The 25582-nt window shown below is 44.0% G+C and overlaps 1 protein-coding gene across 1 annotated transcript; it reads left to right on the forward strand.

The window, feature by feature from the left end:
• Positions 1-251: 251 nt before the first annotated feature.
• LOC306885240 (adhesion G protein-coupled receptor B1-like) lies at positions 252-14510 on the forward strand (the record flags this gene model as incomplete). Its single annotated transcript, XM_079441641.1, has 31 exons — positions 252-963; positions 1552-1701; positions 2220-2315; positions 2400-2564; positions 2652-2816; positions 2950-3114; positions 3194-3358; positions 3446-3547; positions 3643-3749; positions 3827-4021; positions 4113-4181; positions 4967-5075; positions 5163-5306; positions 5394-5469; positions 5919-6021; positions 6192-6235; positions 7521-7644; positions 8680-8783; positions 9408-9510; positions 9600-9750; positions 11860-11929; positions 12020-12086; positions 12165-12250; positions 12335-12506; positions 12588-12683; positions 12768-12804; positions 13093-13727; positions 13823-13858; positions 13952-14056; positions 14170-14220; positions 14313-14510. 31 exons carry the CDS (start codon positions 252-254, stop codon positions 14508-14510), a joined length of 4602 nt encoding a protein of 1533 aa, XP_079297767.1.
• Between the last annotated feature and the right edge of the window lie 11072 nt (positions 14511-25582).

The raw sequence follows: 25582 nt of genomic DNA on the forward strand, positions 1-25582 counted from the left end.
CTACAGATATGATTCAGATGGCAGACCTGTTCCAGTATGATAATTACAATGACTGTTGTGCTATGATTGACAGGTGCTAACTCTGAGACCCTTCTGTTTCTTGTTTTCCCACAGATATGTCCCCATCATTCTAGTGAAGAATCAAACCCTCCATCCGCATTTATCGTGGTGAACACATCAAACCCCTGCCAGATCAAAGAAGCCCAGTTAACTCCTACTGAAGGGTCCACCCGACCTCCTGAAGCGAGAACATGGAGCGGCGGTTTGTCTCATTAGCGCTGTGCGCTTGCATGTGTGTGATGTTCACCCCAAGTATCTCCACTCCCTCCGGGCCGGCATCTGCCACCTGTGCCACCCTGGAGCAAAGCCGTTTCTTTGGTGTGTTCTCCTCTAAGACCGCCCTGCAATCAGCGCCGTGCTCCTGGACCCTGCAGAACCCTGATCCTCGCCGTTACACCGTCTACATGAAGATCACCAAGCCTACCGAGTCCTGCACCCCACGACAGATCCGGACCTTCCAGTTTGACTCGTTCCTGGAGACCTCTCGCACGTACCTGGGCATGGAGAGCTTCGACGAGGTGGTCCGACTGTGCGACGCTTCCTCCGCGGTGGCCTACCTAGAGTCCAGCAAACAGTTCCTGCAGGTACGGAAGGTGATGCCACGTCTGGGTGTGGAGCCCGTGGAGGAAGACGAAGGGAACGACGAAGGCAGCCAGTTCAACGCAGAGTTTCTAGTCGTGGGGAAGAGGAACCCAAGCATGCCAGCCTGCGAGATGCTGTGTAAATGGCTGGAAGACTGCCTGGCCACCAGCACGCATGGAAACCCTTGCGGCATCATGATGACCCCCTGCCAGTGCTGGGAGCCGCCCAAGAGGAGGACAGGTGGCTGCTACAGGGGCGGAGTCTACACCGAGAAGTGCTCGCCCACCGCTAGAGACAGCAACCGTGACGCCGAGATCATGAGTAAGTGTGTGAAATGCAAGGTTCTCATTCCAGCAGGCAAAATTGTATGCTCTCCTAAAAGAGAAAAACATCTATCGATGTGGTTCTGCGGGAGCACCTGCTCAATAGCCGCGCTCCCCAAGCCTCCATTAAAGCAATAAATGCCCTTTGCTTGAAGTTGTCATAGCAACCCGCCGGGCTCCAAAAGCACCACATCCAAAGTGCGCCTCGGGTATAAGAGGCAGTTCACCCTTTAAAACTGTCGTCTCATGTGGTGTTCTGACATTTGGCCTTCAAAGCTTATTTTTGTTTAGAAAAGGTTCAAAAGCTCTTGTTTGTCTAAAATACTTTTTTGCCCCGCTGTTATGAAGGCCGGCATCAAACATACATTTATGACAAAACAATGCCACATCGATTGTCAATAAGCTGATTTGACGCCTCTATTATGGCCCTGAAGTTTGCATGCAGATACCATATCTGACCAGCAGATGTCAACAGTGTTATCATGACTCATTCACAGTGAATGTCCTCCTCTTCAGCATTACTCACCCACCATGTGCACTTAACAGAAGTGATATGATGAGGCATGTCTGTTTGATGTGTTTGCAGAAGGCTGGAACGGATGGGGCCGCTGGTCCGAGTGCAGTAACGAGTGTGGTGGCGGAGTCCAGGTGCGCAGCCGCGTGTGCCAGCCTGAGGATGGTGTCTGTGAGGGCGTCGTGGAGGAGGGACGGGCCTGCAACCCTCAGCCCTGCATCGGTCAGTTCCACCTCCATAAATGTGACCCTGGAGCACAAAACCAGTCATAAGGGTCCATTTTATTAAATTGAGATTTATACATCATCATCTAAATAATCTTTGCATTGAATTGATGTATGGTTTGTTATGAGAGGACAATATTTGTCTGAGATACAACTATTTGAAAATCTGGAATCTGAGGGTGCAAAAAAATCTAAATATTGAGAAAATCTCCTTTAAAGTTGTTCAAATGAAGTTCTTAGCAATGCATATTACTAATCAAAAATGAAGTTTTGATATATTTACGGTAGGGAATTTACAAAATATCTTCATGGAACATGATCTTAATATCCTAATGATTTTTGGCATAAAAGAAAAATGTATAATTTTGATCCATACCATGTATTGTTGGCTATTGCTACAAATATACCTGAGCTACTCATGACTGCGTTTGTGCTCCAGGGACACAAAGGTGCACTGCAGAGAATGCACGAGCATGTTTTCTGATCTTACATGTGGCTTTACCTTGATTTGTGCAGGTCAAGTACGACAGAGAAGTCAAGGTCTGCGTTCCATCATCGGCCAGCGGCGTGATGCTGATGGCACCGTCATGGCAAACCAGGCCCCTCAGAAAGGTGTGTGTCTCTTTTGCAACACTAGAAAGCAGTCTGGAAGTTGTGGAAGTGTTGTGCTAAATCAAACTCTTTGTTATGCTGCAGAAGAGGTCCAGCAGGACACGTGGTCTTCATGGGGCGTGTGTTCCGTGAGTTGTGGTGAAGGCTTGCAAACTCGCACACGCTCCTGCATGACGTCTACTTACAGCACCCAGTGCACCGGCCCTTTGAGAGAGAACCGACCCTGCAACAACACCGCCGCCTGCCCAGGTACTGCAGCTCACATATACACAATGCCTGCATTCGTTTGTCTGGGGGACTGGAATGAGGGATTGATTAACGATGGTGTGTCTTCAGTGAACGGAGCGTGGGACGAATGGGCTCCCTGGAGTTTGTGCTCGTCCACATGCGGCCGTGGATATCGTGATCGTGTCCGTACCTGCAAACAGCCTCAGCACGGCGGAGAACCCTGCCGCGGACCTGTCAAACAGACCAAGTTCTGCAACATCGCTGTCTGCCCAGGTCAGTCAACCGACCGCTATTCCAGATCTCAACACCAGATGGCACTCTTCATCATAATAACACAAGCCCTTTCGAATGCAGCAAGGAAGATGACTTCAATAATAACTGTATTCTGTCTTTCCCATCTCCGTAGTTGACGGCTCCTGGAACGATTGGTCCGCATGGACTCCCTGCTCTGCCTCTTGCTCAAACGGAACGATGCACAGAACTCGTGAGTGTAACGGCCCCTCGTATGGAGGCTCGGAGTGCAGAGGAGAATGGCAAGAAACCACCAACTGCTTCCTCAGAGACTGCCCAGGTACTGTATTCCTGCCCAATTCCTGCCCTAAATGGCTCTGAACAAGTGAAAGATACTCAAGTGTGTTGTCGCCCTCTAGTGGACGGGAGATGGCTGTTGTGGAGCTCATGGGGCAGTTGCAGCAAGTCCTGCGGCGGAGGCCATCAGCTCAGACAGAGAGCGTGTGAAGGACCTTTCTTTGGTGGAGAGCCATGCATCGGAGATAAATCAGAACTGCGAAACTGCAACGAGAAGCGGTGCCCAGGTGAGAGCTCAAACCAGATGTTGCACTTCATTTATGCACCAGTTTTGAGGCAGCTTCTTTAAGTGCTTATAAAAATGTGTCTCGCAGAACCTCACGAGATCTGCGGAGAAGAGAACTACGGCAGTGTGGTGTGGAAGAAAACGCCCGCGGGCGACACGGCTGCTGTGTCCTGCCCTTCTGATGCCACAGGTAATGATCTGAGCTCTGGTTTCTGTGTTGAATGTGTGTCACGGCCTGATTTTAATGAATGAGTGCATTAACCCTGCTCTCCCTGGCTCCTGCAGGCCTGATCCTGCGCAGATGCACTCTGGACGCCATAGGTCTAGCCTTCTGGGAGAACCCAACTCATGTCAAATGCATCTCCAAGGAATTCCAGGACATCCAGACCCTGGTAAGCTCCATCTACTAGTGCTTCATGTTTGCATAAAGGCTTCAGAACTGGATTCTCAAGCATCCTTCTCCCTCCAGATGCGTGATCATGTGACTCGGTCTCAGAGTGGTCAGCTGGTGGACGGCGTGTCTGAGGTGCTGTCTAAAGTGAGGATGGTGTCGACTGATAATATGAAGTACAGCGGTGACCTGCTGGCTGTGATGGAGGTCCTGAGGAACAGTACGGAGATCTTCAGAGGCTCAAAGATGAGCCTGAGCAATGCAGATGTGGAGGTACGCAAAACCAAAGCACGCAACTACGATGGGAAATAAGTGTATGTGATGGAAACACTGATCTGATAACATTGATTTGTTTGACCCACAGAATTATGCTCACACCATCAGTAACTTACTGCAGGAGACACACAAAGAGAAATGGGACGAAGCTCAACTGGTGAGTGTGAGTGTGTGTGTGTGTGTGTGTGTGTGTGTGTGAGTGTGAGTGTGAGTGTGAGTGTGAGTGTGTGTGTGTGTGAGAAGTATGTGTCCTCACACAAGCACATTGTGTCTTCATACCAAAAAAGAGAAATAAAGAAGCAGAGAAATCGAGCGCACCCACATGGCAATCTGCGACAGCAGCACGCGCCTACACACACACGTCAGCCAATGAATCAGTCATCAGTCATTCAGAGGAAGAACTGAGAGATTCTCTGTGTGTTTTTAGAACATCTTATTTTAGTACTGTTTAGACACTATTATAGTATTCATGAATAATTTTAATTAGCTTTTTTATATTTTCTGATTAATTAGAGATTGTTTTAGTAATTTTATGTGCTATTGTCAGATTAATTAGTTTTTTTTTATATTTACATTGAGCTTAAATGCAATGCATATGTATTTATCTGATATATATATACATACACACACACACACATGCCCTCTAACACTAGCACTCTCTACTCTTATTTGTAAGTCGCTTTGGATAAAAGCATCTGCTAAATGCCTAAATGTAAATGTGAATACATATATATTATATTATTATGCAATTTCAGCTTTAGTTTTAGTTTAGTACTTAAATTTAGTGAATGGCTTTTATTTCAGTTGCTTGCCAAGACAAAAAAGTTTAAGTTTATCATCTAATATTTGAATTTCATTTCATTTGAACTTTATTTCAATGAAAGAAAGTGATTTTATAATAGTTTTAGTATGCATTAACAGTGCTGTTTTGCTCTGCTGCAGATGGGCGCAAACATCAAGGAATTCTTCAGTCTGGTTGAGGACTTCATTGACATGATCGGACGTCAGATGAGAGATTTCCAGGACATCTACGAGGTCACCGACAATCTTGGTGAGTGTGAGACGGGTCAGGAGGACGAGGCAGCAGGTGGATATATGAGTGTGTGTTTCTGACTGTGGTTTCTGACCGTCTCTTCAGAGCTCAGTGTCCAGAAGCGTCCACGCACCATGACCTCTGATGTGACCTTCCCCCTGAAGGGCTGGCGTGGGATGATCGACTGGGTCCGCAACTCAGAGGAGAAAGTCACAGTGTCCCGCAGCGCTCTGAGTCTAGACGTGCCAGGTACACACACACACACACACACACACACACATTCTGACGTGTGTTTGGTGTGTAAGGAGACTAATGCGGCTCTGAATGTGTGTGTAGATGCTGAGCAGAGCACTGGGTTTGTCACCGGGATCGTTCTCTACAGAAATCTGGCTCCCATCCTGTCCTTCCAGAGGTACAAGAGTTCAAACATTGCTTGCATTCTGCTGACACACTTCATATCAATTATGTTTTTTGTTAAATGTGTCCCTGCAGCACAAAAGCAGTCATGAGTAGCACAGGTATATCTGTAGAAATAGACAACAATACATTGTATGGATCAAAATTATACATTTCTCTTTTATGACAAAAATCATTAGAATGTGATTTATTAAATTCAGTTTTATTTATCAAATACAATTTATTCAATTTATTTATTGTTTATTTTGTTTGATTTAATGATTTTTATTCATTATTTATTTTACATATGCAATTTTATTGTTTTTATTAAAATGTGACTTTAGAGCAGATAGCAAAGGAAAATCGAGATTAGTGATGAGTATTAAATGTGTCTGAACTCTCGACTGATGTGCACCTGATCAATACGAGTGATTCTGATCGATCGATCGTCTCCTTCTCCCTTAGCAACAGCACGCTGCTCAACTCCAAGGTCGTCACGGTAACAGTGAAGCCCAACCCTGGCTTCCTGTCTGCACCTGTCGAGATCGACTTCCCTCATCTGCGCAATGTGAGTTGCCATAGAAACCAGAGCGTAGATGCTGCTTCATCGCTCGTTCTGTTCTGATCGTGTGTGTGTGCAGTTAAAGACTATGCAGGAAGTGACATATGACACAGATCAAACTCTCTCTGACCAGACCTCTCACGACCATCTCTCTCTCTCTCTCTCTCTCTCTGCAGGGCACTGTGAACGAGACCTGCATCGCCTGGGACGAGAGCGAGAGGTGGGTGCAACGCTTGTGATTCTGTGTGTGTGTGTGTGTGTGTGTGTTGTTGCAGCTCTAAAGGTCACACACTCTCTCCTGCCCTCGGTACAGTGTGTCATCTCCACACCTCCCTGACAACCGCTAATCATATGCAAATGAATCGCCGCCCCCTGACACACACATCACTTATGACCTCATGAATATTCACAGAACATTCAAAACCTTCAATGGCTCTTTTCACCATCCACTGCCCACACAAACACTCTCACATAAACACTCTCACACACACACACTCACACACACACACACACACACACACACACACACACGCACACAGACAGAGATGGGGTTCACACATTTAAGCAGTTGTGTTTCTGTGCTATCAGATCATTTAATAGTGTGTGAAGATCTTCTGAAATAGGTCAAGAACATCAGGACTTATTTACTGCCTTTCAGAATAAGCATTCTTTTTTGTGCAGTGATTCAGTGAAAGAACCTTTCAGTGATCAATTGTTAAAAGAAGCATTTTTTCTTAGTGTGAAGTATATTTTAATAAACAGAAGAACCTTTTTGCTTTGGTGTTTCCATGGATGGTGAAGGCTCATGGTACCATCGATGGCAGTAAAGAACCTTAATATTTATTATAAAATCAAAGAAGAAGCATTTGGACAAGATACCATGATAGAAATACCTGCAGTTGCATATGAATAACACAACATTTGTGTCCCTGCAGCACAAAAGCAGTCATGAGTAACACAGGTATATCTGTAGCAATAGACAACAATACATTGTATGGATCAAAATTATACATTTCTCTTTTATGACAAAAATCATTAGGATATTAAGATCATGTTCCATCAAGATATTTAGTAAATTTCCTACTGTAAATATATCAAAACTTCATTTTTGATTAGTAATATGCATTGCTAAGAACTTCATTTGAACAACTTTAAAGGAGATTTTCTCAATATTTAGATTTTTTTGCTCCCTCAGATTCCAGATTTTCTAATAGTTGTATCTCAGACAAATATTGTCCTATCATAACAAACCATACACCAATGGAGAGATTATTTATTCAGATTCAGGTGATGTATAAATCGCAATTTAAAAAAATAATAATTACCCTTATGACTGGTTTTGTTCTCCAGGGTCTCATATATCTGAGAGCATCACTGTACTGTGGTCTGGAGTGTGTGTGTGTGAGTCTGGAAGAGCTGTTCTGCTGCTGAGTGTGTGTGTGTGTGTGTGTGTGTGTGCGGGGTTTATTTGACTGTATCTAACTCTTGTGTGTGTGTGCGCGCAGCGCGTCTCTGCTCGGCTCCTGGTCCGCGCGCGGCTGCAGATCGGTGGCGCGCGACTCCAGCACCGCATGCGTGTGTGACGGACTGTCCACCTTCGCCGTGATCGCAAGACCGAACCCCGATCCGGTAAGTGTCCGATCATCACCGGACCGTGTGTGTGTGTGTGTGTGTGTGTGTGAGACAGAGAGAGAGAGTGAAATGCGACGCTGCCGTTAACCGAACAGCGTTTATCACAGCCTCGTTCATCATCGAGTGATCGGATCTGAGTGTCTTTCATGTGAGTTCAGTCTTTATCTATCGACGGTTTGATTGACAGCTAATAGAGATGATGCGGTGCTGTGATCGATCGCTTCTCATCGATCATCAATGCTCTTAAGGAATCTAATGATCGATGATGGATGCGATTGTTTTTAATCACGTATTTCTTCGGTGCTTTAATGCGTTCGTGTGATCGAGATCGTTGTTCTTTATCTTTTTGGCGCAGAAGCAGTTGCCATGGCAACCGCATCAGCAGCCCCGCTGTAATGATCAGCACCAGGGAAAAAAGCCCTGCATTGAAACGCGACGCGTCCAAACGCAACGCTTCCGTTTATAATCAGATACGCTGTTTGGACGCGTAGCGTCGCGCAGTGCAAGCGGGTTTAACATACCTGTAACATACCTTCAGTTTGAGTGTGTGTGCGTGTAAATCTGTGTATATCTGTAATTGTATTTTCACTAGTTAAATGTCACCATAGGCTGCCATTCAAAATCAGTTGTTGATATCAAGAATACATTTTCAGATATCAGAAATGAACATTGTTACTAGTGACAATTTAATTGTTGATATCAAGAATTCATATCCTGAGAAGGAATAAAAGTCCAAACGGCTTGCCATACTCATACTGTGGTGTGTGAAGTGTGTAACACTAATAATTTCATAGGTGAAAATTGTCTACCTGCAGGACACACACACACACACACACACCTGCCGTCGTTTAATAGTGCTAATGTGGAGCAGCAGTGAAGGAATGTGGAGCATCTCTCTCACCTTCAGGTCTCCTTCACATCAGCTGCCCTGTTTCTGCCAGTCATTCCATCCAGAGGGAGCTGTGTGTGTGCGTGTGTGTGTGTGTGTGTGTGTGCGTGCATTGACACTAATGTTACCGTGTTTCTTCACAGAACATGGATAAGTCTCTGTTGCCGTCGGTTACGATGATTGTGGGATGTGGGGTGTCATCCCTCACCCTCCTCCTCCTCATCATCATCTACGTCTCTGTGTGGAAGTAAGAAACTTATCATAATGCTTAATTTACCTGTTGATTGATTGATTGATTGATTGATTGATTGATTGATTGATTGATTGATTGATTGCTTGATTTAATTGCTGTGTGGTTTATTAATTGCTTGCATCATAAAGGTTGCATTGCAAACGTTTTGATGTCATGAACCCATAAATTAGATGTTCATATCCAAACTGTGTGTTTTTACATTTATACAGTAAAATAAGGCTAGAAGTATGTGTATTTCGGTAGCACTTTACCAATTTACAGTATTAACTAGCATGCATATTACTAGCATATTGGCTGATTATTAGTACTTATAAAGCGTAGTTAATAGTTAGCTAATCGTGAGAATTTGACTCTAAAATAAAGTGTGACGAAAACATAAAATATTACGAACTAAAAAGCCATTAATCTCATCATTAAAGACCAGAATAAAACTACAATTGTCTCAAATTCTGTATTGTATCTATTTTGTTAGAATAATTTGGTTTTATTACTGTCTATTTCCATATTAAAATATTTAAATATGGATATGTATCTCTAAACTCTTTCAGACCCCAATCTGAAAACCGCTGGTTCGGTAGATTGAATTTTATTAATCGCCCCCCCCCCCCTTCTTCTCAGGTACATCCGTTCTGAGCGCTCAGTGATCCTGATCAACTTCTGTCTGTCAATCATCTGCTCCAATGCCCTGATTCTGATCGGTCAGACACAAGTGCGCAACAAGGTATAAACCGAGCCTGAAGCTGGCCGTTCACAGCTCACATCAGCTCCGATGACAAACAGCTCACCTCTGGTCCCATCTGTCTCTCGCAGGTCATGTGTACGTTGGTGGCAGCGCTCCTGCATTTCTTCTTCCTGTCCTCGTTCTGTTGGGTCCTGACGGAGGCGTGGCAGTCCTACATGGCCGTGACGGGCCGCCTGCGTAACCGCATCATCCGCAAACGCTTCCTGTGCCTGGGATGGGGTGAGTGTGTGCGCCGCTGTTGACAGTGTTGGGGAACACATTACAAGTAACGCAAGTTACATAATTAGGTTACTTTTTTTTAGTAACTAGTAAAGTAATGCATTACTTTTTAATTTAGAAGGAAATATCTGAGTTACTTTTTCAAATAATTAACTCCAGTTCCTGTGTTTCTGATGTATTGAGTGACAGCTCTGGTGTTGAGAGAAATCAGGAGTAAGTGCAGAGTGTTGTGTGTGAACATGATCTTACTGTAGTTCTAGACTAAATATCAACATGATCTTACTGTAGTTCTAGACTAAATATCAACATGATCTTACTGTAGTTCTAGACTAAATATCAACATGATCTTACTGTAGTTTTAGACTAAATATCAACATGATCTTACTGTAGTTCTAGACTAAATATCTACATGATCTTACTGTAGTTCCAGACTAAATATCTACATGATCTTACTGTAGTTCCAGACTAAATATCTACATGATCTTACTGTAGTTCTAGACTAAATATCTACATGATCTTACTGTAGTTCTAGACTAAATATCTACATGATCTTACTGTAGTTCTAGACTAAATATCATCATGATCTTACTGTAGTTTTAGACTAAATATCAACATGATCTTACTGTAGATCTAGACTAAATATCAACATGATCTTACTGTAGTTCCAGACTAAATATCAACATGATCTTACTGTAGTTCCAGACTAAATATCTACATGATCTTACTGTAGTTCTAGACTAAATATCAACATGATCTTACTGTAGTTCTAGACTAAATATCAACATGATCTTACTGTAGTTCCAGACTAAATATCTACATGATCTTACTGTAGTTCTAGACTAAATATCTACATGATCTTACTGTAGTTCTAGACTAAATATCTACATGATCTTACTGTAGTTCTAGACTAAATATCAACATGATCTTACTGTAGTTCTAGACTAAATATCAACATGATCTTACTGTAGTTCTAGACTAAATATCTACATGATCTTACTGTAGTTCTAGACTAAATATCAACATGATCTTACTGTAGTTCTAGACTAAATATCAACATGATCTTACTGTAGTTCTAGACTAAATATCTACATGATCTTACTGTAGTTCTAGACTAAATATCTACATGATCTTACTGTAGTTCCAGACTAAATATCTACATGATCTCACTGTAGTTCTAGACTAAATATCTACATGATCTTACTGTAGTTCTAGACTAAATATCAACATGATCTTACTGTAGTTCTAGACTAAATATCTACATGATCTTACTGTAGTTCTAGACTAAATATCAACATCTTACTGTAGATCTAGACTAAATATCTACATGATCTTACTGTAGTTCTAGACTAAATATCTACATGATCTTACTGTAGTTCTAGACTAAATATCTACACGATCTTACTGTAGTTCTTGACTAAATATCAACATGATTTTACTGTAGTTCTAGACTAAATATCAACATGTATTTACCATCTCACCTGCACTAAAACACATTCAGTGTTCCTCAAAATCAATAAAAACACTTGAATGCAAACTCAGAATATTATACAAACCTGCAATAATTAAATGTTAAATAAGACAAATACCATTTATGTATTTAAATCCCATTTTATTAACTAATGTCTTTGCTGCTGACCTTCAATGATCCAATTCAACCATACTAATAATAAAAAATGACACATTTATGTTTGATTTTAGTTATTACGGAATAGTGTTGAACTTTCTTCTCCTGCATCATATTCTTCATGTGATTAGTTTGAGCGGCGCTCTCTACTTGACAGACCTGAAGTTACATTTCCTTCAGTCTGAGCCAGATTCACTTCACTTTTGATGTGAAAGGGCTTTTACATTTGTACAAGAATAATTTTAATATTAAAAACAAACAAGAATGCCCTGCCCAGATTTAAAAAGTAACTCAAAAGTAACGTAACGCATTACTTTCCATAAGAAGTAACTAAGTAACGTAATTAGTTACTTTTTTAGAGAGGAACGCAATATTGTAATGCATTACTTTTAAAAGTAACTTTCCCCAACACTGGTTGTTGATTCTGGAGAGTGTCGTGTGACTCGTGTGATGGTGTGTTTAACTCTCTCTGGATTCTCTCTCAGGTCTGCCCGCTTTAGTCGTCGCCATTTCGGTCGGCTTCACCAAAGCCAAAGGTTACAGCACCGTCAACTAGTGAGTATTTCCCATCTTGTTTCCCATCTTTCTCTTTCCCTCTGTGTCTTTGTGAGTTTAACACTGGGGTTTCTTCTTCTATCTCCACAGCTGTTGGTTGTCTCTTGAAGGCGGTCTCTTGTACTCGTTCGTGGGTCCGGCGGCTGCTGTCGTTCTGGTGAGAAGCCTCTCATGGTGACCTCATGGTCAGCATGTACAGTGTTGAGCCTTCACTGACGTCTCTGTGTGTTTTCAGGTCAACATGGTGATTGGAATTCTGGTTTTCAACAAGCTTGTGTCCAAGGACGGCATCACAGATGTTAAACTGAAAGAGAGGGCTGGGTAAGAAATACTGTACACAACCAATTAAACACCAGTCACATTGAAGAGTCTGGAGTGTGTTGTATTAAATGCACTGTCCTGCAGGGCGTCGCTGTGGAGTTCCTGTGTGGTTCTCCCTCTTCTCGCGCTGACGTGGATGTCTGCCGTGTTGGCCATCACGGACCGCCGCTCCGCACTGTTCCAGATTCTCTTCGCTGTCTTCGATTCTCTGGAGGGATTCATCATTGTCATGGTGCACTGCATCCTGCGCAGAGAGGTCAGTACACTCACAATCAAAGCACATGTGCGTTTAACGTGTGTTTGAGTGTGCCAGAGCTCATAAATGTGTGTTTTTCAGGTTCAAGAGGCAGTGAAATGCCGTGTGGTGGACCGCAAAGATGACGGGAATGGCGATTCCGGCAACTCCCTGCAGAACGGCCACACGCAGCTCGTGGTGAGTCTGCGTGCAAATATTCTCATGAATTTTACATTTTAACAACGGCATTTATAAATAATTTTTTTTATTTCTTGTGTGCAGTCTGACTTTGAAAAGGACACCGACTCAAACCGACCAGGTGAGCATATAAACAAAAGATTCATATTACCATAGAACAGTGGTGTCCAAACCTGTTCCTGCAGAGTTTAGCTACAACCATGATTAAACACAGCTGAATCAGCTAATCAAGGTTTTCAGGATTACTAGAAACTGGAAGCTAAACTTTGCAGGACAATGGCCCTCCAGGAGCAGGATTGGACACCCCTGCCATAAAGCAGTTCTTATGTTTGGTAATAAGAAACTAGGGAGCCTTATCCAAGGCTTATCCATGCCTCATGATCTGACCTGACTCTTTGCCTCCCCTCAGGTGGAATGAAGAGCTCCTCCGAGGAGAAGATGCCCCCTCCACAGATGCCCCTGCCCCTCGGCCCGAATTTCCACACCCTTCCATCCAACCCCAGTGGAAAGAGCCACATTCCCCCCGTCCCTGAGTACTCCAGTCACACACTCACCCTGCGGAGAGAGAAAGGTCGCGGAGTCGACCCATCCTGCGGCAAACCCGTGTACGTGTGCGACAGCGAGCTCTTCAAGCAGCTGGACGCCGATCTGGCCCTTGCTCAGGCCGAGAGCGTCTGTCCGGATGGCAGTGGTTATGTGCTCCTTCCCAACACCACCTCCACCCTCCGTGCCAAACCCAAGGACGACTCCAGCAACTCCAGCAAGTACAACATCAGCACAGAGCTCCCGCAGGCCCGTCTCATGCATCTGAGCGGAACCTACGCCGAACCGCAAGCTGCCTATGCCGTCAAGACCCTCCCCGCCGACCGCGTCAGCGTATCGTATTCGGAGCGAGACTCACCCATTCAGAACATCCACAACATCTCCAGCGAGAGTCATGTGACCAGCAGTCTGGGCGACACATTCGACTCCATGAACTCCATGATGTCCAAGAGCGAAACCATCTCCACCTTGTCCATGAGTTCTTTGGAAGTCAGCGAGGGGGTAAGAAATGACATTTACTCTTTGTTGAACACTGCATCTGATGAATTACGCAATGTACGTGATACTAAAGTTTGCTTTCTGTTTAACTCTCACAGAGGCAGAAATCCCGTTACGCAGAACTGGATTTTGAGGTAATTATTCACTACAGAGTTTTCCACTGTAGAGTTACAAGAATTTAAATCTATAACAGTTCAGCTCTAACCGTTCCGTTCTCTATCATGTAGAAAATCATGCACACACGGAAACGCCATCAGAACATGTTCCAGGACCTCAATAGGAAGGTGCATCACGCTGAGAAGGACAGGGAGTCACCGGCATCCGACAGCAAGGTGAGCCGCCAAACTAGACGCTCATGTCTGGAACTGATCAGGGCAGCCATAATATACTTACTCGCTTACCCTTGTCATTCGGTCTTTAGAGTAATGCTCTCTTCTCTCTGCAGTCCGTCAGATGGAGCGTTTCCTCTGCTGGAAGCGACAAGACAAACCACAGCGTAAGTGTCTCGATCTTTCGACTGCATGTGAAGGACGTTTTCTCATTCCCAAATACAGGGTCTCTAACTCTATTCCTGATGTCGCTTTCCAGGATAAGCAGCAGGGAGCAATGGATCGGTCCTGGGAGAGCATGAGCAGGTCACAGGCGTCTCCTCCGGCCTGGGTCCGGAAGGACATGGAACCGTTGCAGGCGTCTCCTCTGGATCTCCAGGGCGTGGAATGGGAGAAGGCTGGAACGACCATCCCTCTGGTGGGCCAAGATATCATCGATCTGCAGACAGAGGTGTGAGGGCACAGCGTTTAAACCTGAACACCTCGGTCTGCTTTTGATTTGGGAAAGAGAGCGGAAATGAAGGGATGAGCATGCAGAGGGCAGAAAGGTAGAGAGGAACCCGAGAGGGAAGCGCTGTACCCGTCTGTCATTTGAATATGTGTCTCTCCAGCTTCAGAAGTAGCTCTCAGCTCAAGATGACACTGACCTCAGTCATTAGAAGGCGTCTGAACAGGGAGAAGGGTTTTCCGAACTCCGTGCATGGAGAGATTCCGGTTGGTTCATCGAGAGCTTTTCCCAACACGCTTCCATCTGGTCCAGTAGGTGGTGTGGACGCCTGCCTGTGCCCTTTCATTTTTCCGCAATTCCTTTTTGGAATGGTGCGAATCTTCCCGCAGGAGGGTCGACCGCTTTCTTGGCCACTCGAGTTTGGCCCTTGGCAGCCCCTTCCAGAGCGTTCTCTTCGGTCAAGAGGCCTATGTCTCCCATGAGCCTCTAGGGGTTGTTAGCTGTGCCAAATGGACACAGATGAACTGCCGTCGCTGTGGTCTTTGTTTTTAGCGCTTTGCGTGAAGCATTTCTGGACGCTTCCATCAAACTTTGGGGAAATAATTGTACTGAAAACCTGAAAAAGACTTTAAAGAGCTGAGCATTTACTTTTCATGATTCCTCTGTTGTTATTGTAACGAGTTATTATTATGAATGTTATTTCTTTGTTGTTATGATCATGTTATGATTTTGATGATCATGTTTCTCCTCTTGTCTTCATACCTATGTTCATAGAGGTTTATTTTAAGTATGAAACCGTCTGTTCATTCCCAAACATCAGCAGGATTTAATATCCCAGCATGAGCAGCTGCAATACTCTCAGTATTCTGGGAAATTAAGTTGGAGCAGCAGTGACTGTGTAGCCTTGGACTCTTCGAGGACGAGCTGTTGTTTCCTCCTCCGCTCCATTGGATCAGACCACTGTGTTCCCTTCATTCCCACCAGCGGCTTTTTCTACAGCCTTTTGAATGAAGCCCCAGCACACGTTATGGGCTCCTGCCCACCTGTGAACTTCCACAGCGCTGGCGGGAGAGATTCCCAGTGCAGTAGTTATGCCAAACAATAGACTGGCATCAGTGCAATATGAGGACCGATGCTTGATTTCCAAGCAGGACATTAGAATCTTGACAGGTTTTTGTTAACCATTTTCAGAGTTTTATATCGTCTTTATAGAGCATATAGAAACCTTTATGACAACACTGTTCACAGACTATATTAGTTATTAAAAGGAGAAGGACAAAACAAGACATTGTGTCTTGCTGCTAAAAGAACTTTCAGGAAAGAAAAACATGATATCAGAGTAATAGCCTAGAGATATATCTGATTGTGCTTCAGGAAAATGCCCTAGAGTTTTTTACTTGATTTCTCCATATTGGTGAGACACTGAACCCTCGGTCGTCTGTACGGTCTCTTGTTTTATAAACCTGTTCATCTCTCTGTGTGTGCCGATATCCTTCCTCGCGTCTCTATGTTCGCGTGAGGTGTCTGTCTGAATCTCCAGCACCAGAGTCTCTGTGTATTTCACTTCCTCTTGTGATTGTACAGTTTTAAGAACAATAGGCGAAGGTGTCTCGTTTCTAATAAAATAAAAGTACTAAAAATTACAATGTCTGTTCTTTGCTTTCCTGGATGAAAATCATGTGTGCACTACTAGCAACACCAAAAAAAGCTGAAAATTAATAACTGTTGGGTTTCCTGGACACTCCCCCTCCACCTGTCATCTCAGTCCTGCCCCAAACTCACATGATTGGTCGAGTCAGAAGTTGAGATATTGGGCATCTGAAACAAACAGATCAATGTTCTGATAGCATCAAACTACCAATGACTGAAAACAACACACTAGAACTTAATGACAGTAGTTTAGGGAAAATAAGTAAGATGTCTTGTTTTCTTGCCTATTGTCTTTTATGAGTACATTTAAATTATCATCATCAATATCAAAATAGTTTCCAATTATTTTCCCCAAAAGGCCTGTTTCCATTTGGTATATATATGAGCAAAACTTTACACAGCAGCAGAATAAAACAAATCACTAACCTATCTATAATTTGGTCATTAACATCAGACTCTTTCTTTCAGGAAATGAGTCTGTTTGGACACAGCAGGAGTGTTCAGCTCATAAAAACTAAATTTCCTTTGTTTACAGGATCTCTATTAATATGAGAGCAAAAACTGACCTGAACTGCTGGACATCACAACAAACTCATTACATCAATCGCATTTAATTATAAAACAGGCTATGGTGTTCTGAGTAGTTGTTATGTAGTTGCTAGGGTGTTTTGAGTAGTTGGTATTTCTAGAGTGTTCTCGTTGCCTGCTAAAGAGTTGCTAAGGTGTTCCAAGTGGTTGCTATGCAATTGCTAGGGCGTTCTGAGGGGTTGTTATGAAGTTGCTAGAGTGTTCTTGGTGGTTGCTATATTGTTGCTTCAGTGTTCTGAGTAGTTGGTATTGGTAGAGTGTTCTTGTTGCATGCTATAGCTGCTAAGGTGTTCTGAGTGGTTGCTATGTAGTTGCTAGGGTGTTCTGGTGGTTGCTAGGCAGAAGGCAGAAATAAAGACACACTATATGAATGATTACAGAATTTTAATTTTCATTCATGAAGTATTCCTGTAATGATGGTGAAGTGATTATGATGATGAAGGTGATGATGATTTTGATCTATTCTTCTCATCTATCACCCTCTCCATATGCTTCCCCTCACCGATCATTTCCCCTTTGTTTGAGTCAAAGTGCATGTGTGTCATGCATTTAGTCAGTGGTATTTAGAATGCGACCCATAATGCACTGCGTTGGCTCTCATGTTGGAGAGGACTGGATGTAAATGCCGAATGCTCTCGGTGCAATGGGAGTAATTGTGTGCAGGGCTGTTATTTCATTCCTCATGACGGTATGAATGTGCCACTCAAAGCTTTGTGTGGGTTTTTGTCTTGTTTCTCTCAAGCCAAGAGAAAGTAATTGCGCTGTTGAATATTGTGAGTCACATGATGGCGCTGGAGTGAATGAGAAAGTGGGCGCTCGGGGGATTACAGCTGCGTTCCTGCGTCACGGCGAAATGCCAGCGAACTCGAGGGTGCAGTTCAGCTCCACGGGGAACAGCTCTCAGCGGCTGGGGACTCAACCCAAACTACTTAAGCTCACTGCGGTCTGTCAGAGTGCTGTTCTTTCACACGTTTCAGCTGATGAAGAACACTACACTCGTATTCATCTGTGTTCTGTTAGTGCTGTTTGCTAAGCTTTTAAGTTTGCTGCATAAGCTGCTAGTCATATGCTGAAACTTCGAACAGTAAGGATTCAGTTAAGCATGTGTGTCAAAATACCCTAGCAACAACATGCCAGTCATCCACAACACCCTAGCAACCACAGAGCAACTACTCATAACACACTAGCAACATATCAACTATAGACAACACATTAGCAACCACAGCGCAATTACTCAGGACACAAAAATCGACATATCAATTATACACAACACCCTAGCAACCACAGAGCAACCACTCGGAACACCGTAGAAACAAAATACCAGTCATCCACAATACCCTAGCAACCACAGAGCAACCACTCAGAACACCCTAGCAACAACATGCCAATAATCCACAATACCCTAGCAACCACTGAGCAACTACTCAGAACACCCTAGCAACGTATCAACTATACACAACACCTTAGCAACCACAGAGCAACTACTCAAAACACCCTAGCAACAATATGCCAATCATCCACAACACCCTAGCAACAACATGCCAATCATCCAAAAAAACACCCTAGCAACCACATAGCAACTACTCGGAACACCCTAGCAACAGATCAACTATACACAACACCCTAGTAACCATAGAGCAACTCTTTGGAACACCCTAGCAACATTTCAACTATACACAACACCTTAGCAACCACAGAGCAACTACTCGAAACACTCTAGAAACTACACGCCAATCATCCACAACACCCTAGCAACCACAGAGCAACTACTCGAAACACTCTAGAAACTACACGCCAATCATCCACAACACCCTAGCAACCACAGAGCAACTACTCAGAACACCCTAGCAACATATCAACTATACACAACACCCTAGTAACCATAGAGCAACTCTTTGGAACACCCTAGCAACATTTCAACTATACACAACACCCTAGCAACCACATAGCAACTGCATAGCAACTATCAGGACACCCTATCAACAACATAACCACCAAAAGCACCCTAGCAACCACCAGAACAACCTGGCAACAACACAGCAACCACCAAGAATACTCTAGACAACTACATAATAACTACTCAGAACTTTCTAGCAACATAGCAACCATTCAATACAACACCCATTCAACCACACAGCAACTACTTGGAACACCTTAGCAATAACATAGCAACCACATAGCAACTTCTCAGAACAACCTAACAACTGCATAGAAACTACTCAGAACACTCTAGCAACAATATAGCACCAGGAACACCCTAGCAACTACATAGCAACTTCTAAGAACACCCAGGAAACAACATAGCAACCATGCACAGCACCCTTGCAACTACACAGTAACTACATAGCAACTTCTAAAAACACCCTAGCAACAACATAACTGCCAAAACACCCTAGCAACTGCATAGCAACTTCTCTGAATACCTTAGAAACTGCATAGCAGCTACTCAGAACAGCAGAACGGCATAGCCCTGGACATACTCGGAATTCGTGCTTTGCATTTAACCCATCCAACGTGCACACACACAGCAGTGAACACACACACACACCGTGAACACACACCCGGAGCAGTGGGCAGCCATTTATGCTGCGGCGCCCGGGGAGCAGTTGGGGGTTCAGTGCCTTGCTCAAGGGCACCTCAGTCGTGGTATTGAGGGTGGAGAGAGCGCTGGACATTCACTCGAGACTCGAACCCGCAACCTTTGGATTACGAGTCTGACTCTCTAACCATTAGGCCACGATTTTGTATGGCTAATCAGACACACCCAAATTAGTTCTTGCAGTCTCTACTAATGAGCCGATGAGTGGAATCAGGTGTGTTAGATGAGGGAGACATACAAAAGGTGCAGGCCTCCAGGACAGGTTTGGGAAGCACTGCTCTAGACAATTGCATAGCAACCACTCAGAACCACTCAGTGCTGGAGCTGGAACTCTCTCTCTCCTAAGGTGTAGAACTGTCCTCTCCAGGCATCGTCACCATGGCAACATAAAGCACCCAGCCTCTTCTCTGCAGCCAGTTACTATGGTAACATGATGGGCCTCAGGAGCATCGACGGGCTCGGTGGCTCTCAGCTACTGCTATTCAACATCTGAGCTGACCGTGTGTCATGTTATGAACAAAGATATGAACAAATTAAGTTACGTAATTCGTTTCCACTAACATTCATAGAACGTTCATTCAATGATACTGTAATCAACACTGGTGGAGGTAACGAATTACAAGTAATGCAAGTTACGTAACCAGATTACTTTTTTCAAGTAACTAGTAAAGTAATGCATTAATATCAGAGTTAATTTTCAAATAAGTACCTCCAGTTACTGTGTTTCTCATGTATTGAGTGACAGCTCTGGTGTTGCCATGTTGAGAGAAATCAGGAGTAAGTGCAGTGTGAACATGATCTTACTGTAGTTCTAGACTAAATATCAACATGATCTTACTGTAGTTCTAGACTAAATATCAACATGATCTTACTGTAGTTCTAGACTAAATATCAACATGCATTTACTCATCTCACCTGCACTAAAGCACATTCATTGTTCCTCACAGTCAATAAAAACAGTGAAATGCAAACTCAGAATATGACGTAAACCTGCAATAAATGACACAAATATCCTTTATGTATTTAATCCCATTTTATTAAATAATGTCTTTGCTGTTGACCTTCAATGATCCAATTCAACTCTATACTAAGAAGCAAAAGTGTGGAATGTTCTTCTCCTGCATCTTATTCTTCATGCAATCCAGGGTGCGTTTCCCAAAAGCATCATTACATAACTATGGTGATAAGTTCCACTAAACTCTATTAGTAACAATGGAACTAGTGACCATAGCTACTTTTGGGAAATGCACTGCAGAACAGCAGCAGCTGAAAGAAGAAACAATAACAACAGCAAAGTCCTTCTAGTGTAGATTATTTCTGATAACAAGCAAAGTATGTTTGCTGCGTAAATCAGACAGGCTTATTGAAAATGCAAATTCATTCTCTGCCAGCGGGAGGCGCTTTTGGAGCGGGAGAGAGCGAGGTTTCCCCGGTAACGCTGTACACAAAGCAGAGCTCCGCTGACAAACACTGCTTTATCAGACATTACAGGCAAGATGAAATGAAAATGACATCGAACATTTTCTGAAGACAGTCGGTTTCCTTCAGAGATACAGTGATATAAAAACACCCGAGCCGCATTTTGATTTTGAAATGTGCAGTGCTCATGTTTATTCAACAAGGTCTAATATATTTGTGGCGGTCAGTTTCGATATTGGACGGGTCGCCAAAAAATAAATAAATGTATGGGAAACACATGCCACAGCACAACAACCTGAGCCCAAATTCCCTCTGCTCATCATTTTAACTGCGTTTAAGTTAACTTAGGGCCAGGTGCATGCGCCCAATGAAACTGTCTATACCACAAAACCCTATAGAATAGTGCATAAAAACAAGATGGCGCTGCTGTGTTCGGACGCCGTCCAGGTGGCTCCGCTTAGATTGTGCTTTTTTTTACTTTTTTACTTACTTTTACTTTCTCTTTTTACACATTTCACGTCGGCACTGATCACCTATAACATAGAAACACTTTTGGACATTGGAAACCGCTACACCAACCTGTTCCAGGACAATTTATCCACGAATCCATCGTGGCCTCTAGAGATTCTTCAGAACGCGGAGATGAACAATAACCCCCCGAGGCGACAGATCAAGAAACACTGCGGGAAACATGCTGGGATTCGAGACAGACTCAGGAAAAGGGCTCACAGTCCTCCTCTCCCGAGCATTCTGCTCGCAAATGTCCAATCCTTGGAGAATAAGATGGACGATCTTAGAGCCAGGATTAGTTTCCAACGGGACATAAGGGACTGTAACATCCTTTGTTTGTCAGAAACGTGGCTTTCGTCCTCGGTCCCGGACACTGCTGTAATGCCGAGTGATAACTTCTCTGTCTTTCGGACGGACAGAACAGCAGAGGCCGGTAAATCCAGGGGTGGAGGAGTGTTTCATGATCAACAAGAAATGGTGTGATCCCAGGAATATCTCCATTCTGTCGCGTTCCTGCTCGCCTCATCTGGAACATCTTTCCATTACTTTCTGCCCATTTTATCTGCCCCGGGTGTTTTCATCGATCATTCTTACTGCTGTGTACATTCCACCACAGGCGGACACTGGCTTGGCTTTGTCTAAACTTCACGATGTGCTCAGCGGCTACATTAACAAACATCCTGACACTGCCTTTATCATCGCGGGGGACTTTAACAAAGCTAGCCTCAGGCAGGTCATGCAGAACTTCCATCAACACGTATCCTGTCCAACTAGAGGACCAAACACACTGGATCATTGCTACACTCAGTTCAAGGATGCCTACAAAGCCCACTCACTACCGGCTTTTGGTAAATCGGATCATGCCGCCATTTTCCTCACACCGGAATATAAACAAAGGCTCGTTCAGGATCCTGTGCAGAGAGTAGTGACGCGCTGGTCCTCCCACTCAGAAGCTATGCTACAGTCGGCTCTTGATGACGTCGACTGGGACATGTTCCCGGCGAGTTCTTCTGACGTCAGCGAGTTCACAGATGTAGCATTAAGCTTTGTAAACACGCTAACCGAGCAAGCTACAGAAACAATAACTGTAAGGACATTCTCCAACCAGAAACCGTGGGTGCACAGAACAATCCGTGCCGCGGTTAACACACGCACTGCCGCTTACAATGAGGCTCTTCTGACCGGGAATATGAGCGAGTACAAAGCATCGTGCTATGCTCTCCGACGCGCAGTAAGAGCCGCCAAACACAGATACAGAGAGAGAATTCTCATTTCCAGCTCAATGACTCTCGACGGATGTGGCAGGGACTGAGGACCATCTGTGCCTTCGGAAACAAATCCTCCGCGGAGGTGAGAGCAGATCCGTTGCTGGCCGACGAGTTAAACATCTTCTACGGCCGCTTCGATTGCAACGGCGGCGGCGCGTCTCTGCCGTCCAGCACGTCAGGAAGCAGCAGGCAGAGCAGCGATGATCCTGTAATCACCGTGTCGGAGGATGAGGTTCGGAGGGCGCTAAAGAGAGTGAACGTCAGGAAAGCAGCCGGACCTGATGGGATAACCGGCCGTGTTCTGAGGTCCTGCGCTGATCAGCTCGCTGGTTTGTTCACTTCCATCTTTAATGAGTCCCTTGCTACCTCCGTGGTTCCCACCTCATTCAAAAAATCTGTCATTATCCCTGTGCCAAAGAACAATAAACCCTCTTGCCTGAATGACTATCGCCCAGTTGCCCTCACATCTATAGTCATGAAGGTTTTTGAGAGACTTGTAAAGAGCCACATCTGCTCCTCCATCCCTGATACTCTGGACCCTCTTCAGTTTGCCTATCGCCCAAACAGATCTACTGACGATGCCATCTCTCACGTCCTCCACTCTTCCCTCACACACATGGACAGCAACAATGGGAATTATGTAAGGCTTCTATTCATTGACTATAGCTCAGCTTTCAACACTATAGTCCCCATCAAGCTGGCATCTAAACTCACAGACCTCGGCCTAAACTCCTCACTCTGTGACTGGATTCAAGACTTCCTCACCGGCAGACCTCAAGTGGTGAAAGTTAGCCAGTTCACCTCAAACTCCATCACTCTGAACGTAGGAGCCCCACAGGGCTGTGTCCTGAGTCCCCTGCTCTACTCTCTCTACACGCATGACTGCGTATCCTCTCACAGCTCCACATCTATTATCAAATTCGCTGATGATACTGTGGTTCTGGGCCTCATCTCCAACAACGATGAGACCGCATACTTGGACGAGGTAGAGAGACTCACATCATGGTGCCAGGACAACTGTCTCTCTCTGAATGTGAGCAAAACTAAAGAGCTGATCATGGACTTTAGGTAGAGACAGCAGCAGCCCTACTCTCCTCTTATGATCAGTGGGACCCCTGTGGAGAGGGTGAGTAGCTTCAAGTACCTCGGTGTAAACATCTCAGAGAACCTGACTTGGACTACACACATCCAAACACAGGTTAAGAAAGCCAGGCAAAGACTGTACCATCTGCGACAGCTGAGGAAATTCAAGGTCTCACCAGCAATCCTGAAAGCTTTCTATTCAGGGACCATAGAAAGTGTATTGACTCAGTGCATCTCAGTGTGGTATGGGAACAGCTCCAATCAGGACTGCAAAGCACTACAGAGAGTTGTGCGCTTAGCTGAGCGCATCTCAGGGTCTGCTCTCCCCCTCTCTGCAGGACATCTACCTCAAACGCTGCAAAAACAGAGCTGTTAAAATCTTCAAGGACTCAAATCACCCTGGTAACCGTCTATTCACTTTGCTTCCATCTGGTAAGCGCTTCCGTTAGCCTGATGGCAAAAACTGAGAGACTTAGGAGGAGCTTCTTCCCCCAGGCCATCAGGCTCCTAAACTCTAACTCTGTGTCATAACATCACTTGACTCCATGTTAATATCACCATATCAATAAGCTATTCATAATTTTTCTCTACCTCATATTGCTGCTATTTAAATACCCTGTACAACTTTTTTGCACATTCCTCTTTATTACTATTTAAGTCAACAACATACTGACCTGCACATTTATATTTATATTTTTTATCTTTTATTTTATTCTTTTATTTTTTTTTACTTTTCTTTTTCTTAATATCTGTATTCTATATAATTGCACTGTCCTTGGAGCGGACCTGAGCTTACATTTCACTGCTGGTTATACTCTGTATAATTGTGTATGTGACGAATAAAAATCTTGAATCTTGAATCATAAGCATGCGATTTGGGGTGCACCCAATGCATTTAGCTACTTTTTTAGGGAGCAATGCCATATTGTAATGCATTATTGTTAGAACATTACCGCAAAAAAAAAAAAAAAAAATGTTTTAGATGTTCATTCAACATTTTTTAAAAAAATGTTACTTACTAGTTTGAGGTGTCTCAGAGAGCATTCAAAAGTAACATTCCCATAGTGTTTGCAAAATGGAACATTCCCATAATGTTTTCCGCACCGTTCACACAAGCATTTTTAGAATGTGTTCTGAGAACATAATGATTCATAATCTGATGGGAACCTTCACAGAGCATATTTCATTAGCTGGGGAACATCTGAGCTGTGCATTTGGAGATCCTGAGATGTTCTGCATGTGACTCACTTCATGCATTTCAATGCATTTCAGCTCACCTTTAGCGAACATGCTTTTATGCACAGACTGATGTTGGACTCGCAGAATGACCTCAGCCTGTCATCGCTCTGCAGATGAGGGTTGCCAGGAAACCATTTCCACTGGCAACGGCAAAAGTGGAGCACAGAAGAAAAGAGAACATATTATTCGAGGACAGCAAAGCACCGGAAGCCCATATAAAGCCGGCGGATGCTCTCAGAGTTCAGCTCCTGTTATTCACAGCTTGGAACCTTTTGCGCAGGTTATGCTTCACGAAATGTGTCATATTCAAGCCTTTCAAGTGATGATGTGACATGTATGATGGTGACCCATACTCAGAATTTGTGCTCTGCAGTTAACCCATCCAAAGTGTGTACACACACACACACACACACAGCAGCCATTTATGCTGGACATTCAGTCCCCACACCTCAAACTCACAACCTTTGGATTACAAGTCTGACTCTCTAACCATTAGGCCACAACTTCCCCAAAGCAACGTACGCTGGGCATGTGCCAAGAATGTTTGAGCAAACAGTTTCTGGTCCCCATTGACTTCTATAGTCATTTTTATACAGCAATAGCTTCCAGCAACTGTTTGTTTACCAGCATTCTTCAGAATATCTCATAACTCACGAGGAAATGATGACAGGGCTTACATTTGTGGGTAAATGTTGGCTTTAAACTGAACAGTTGGGGTTCACCAA

Source organism: Barbus barbus, assembly GCF_936440315.1.
Source record: "Barbus barbus genome assembly, chromosome: 19".
Lineage (NCBI taxonomy): Eukaryota > Metazoa > Chordata > Actinopteri > Cypriniformes > Cyprinidae > Barbus > Barbus barbus.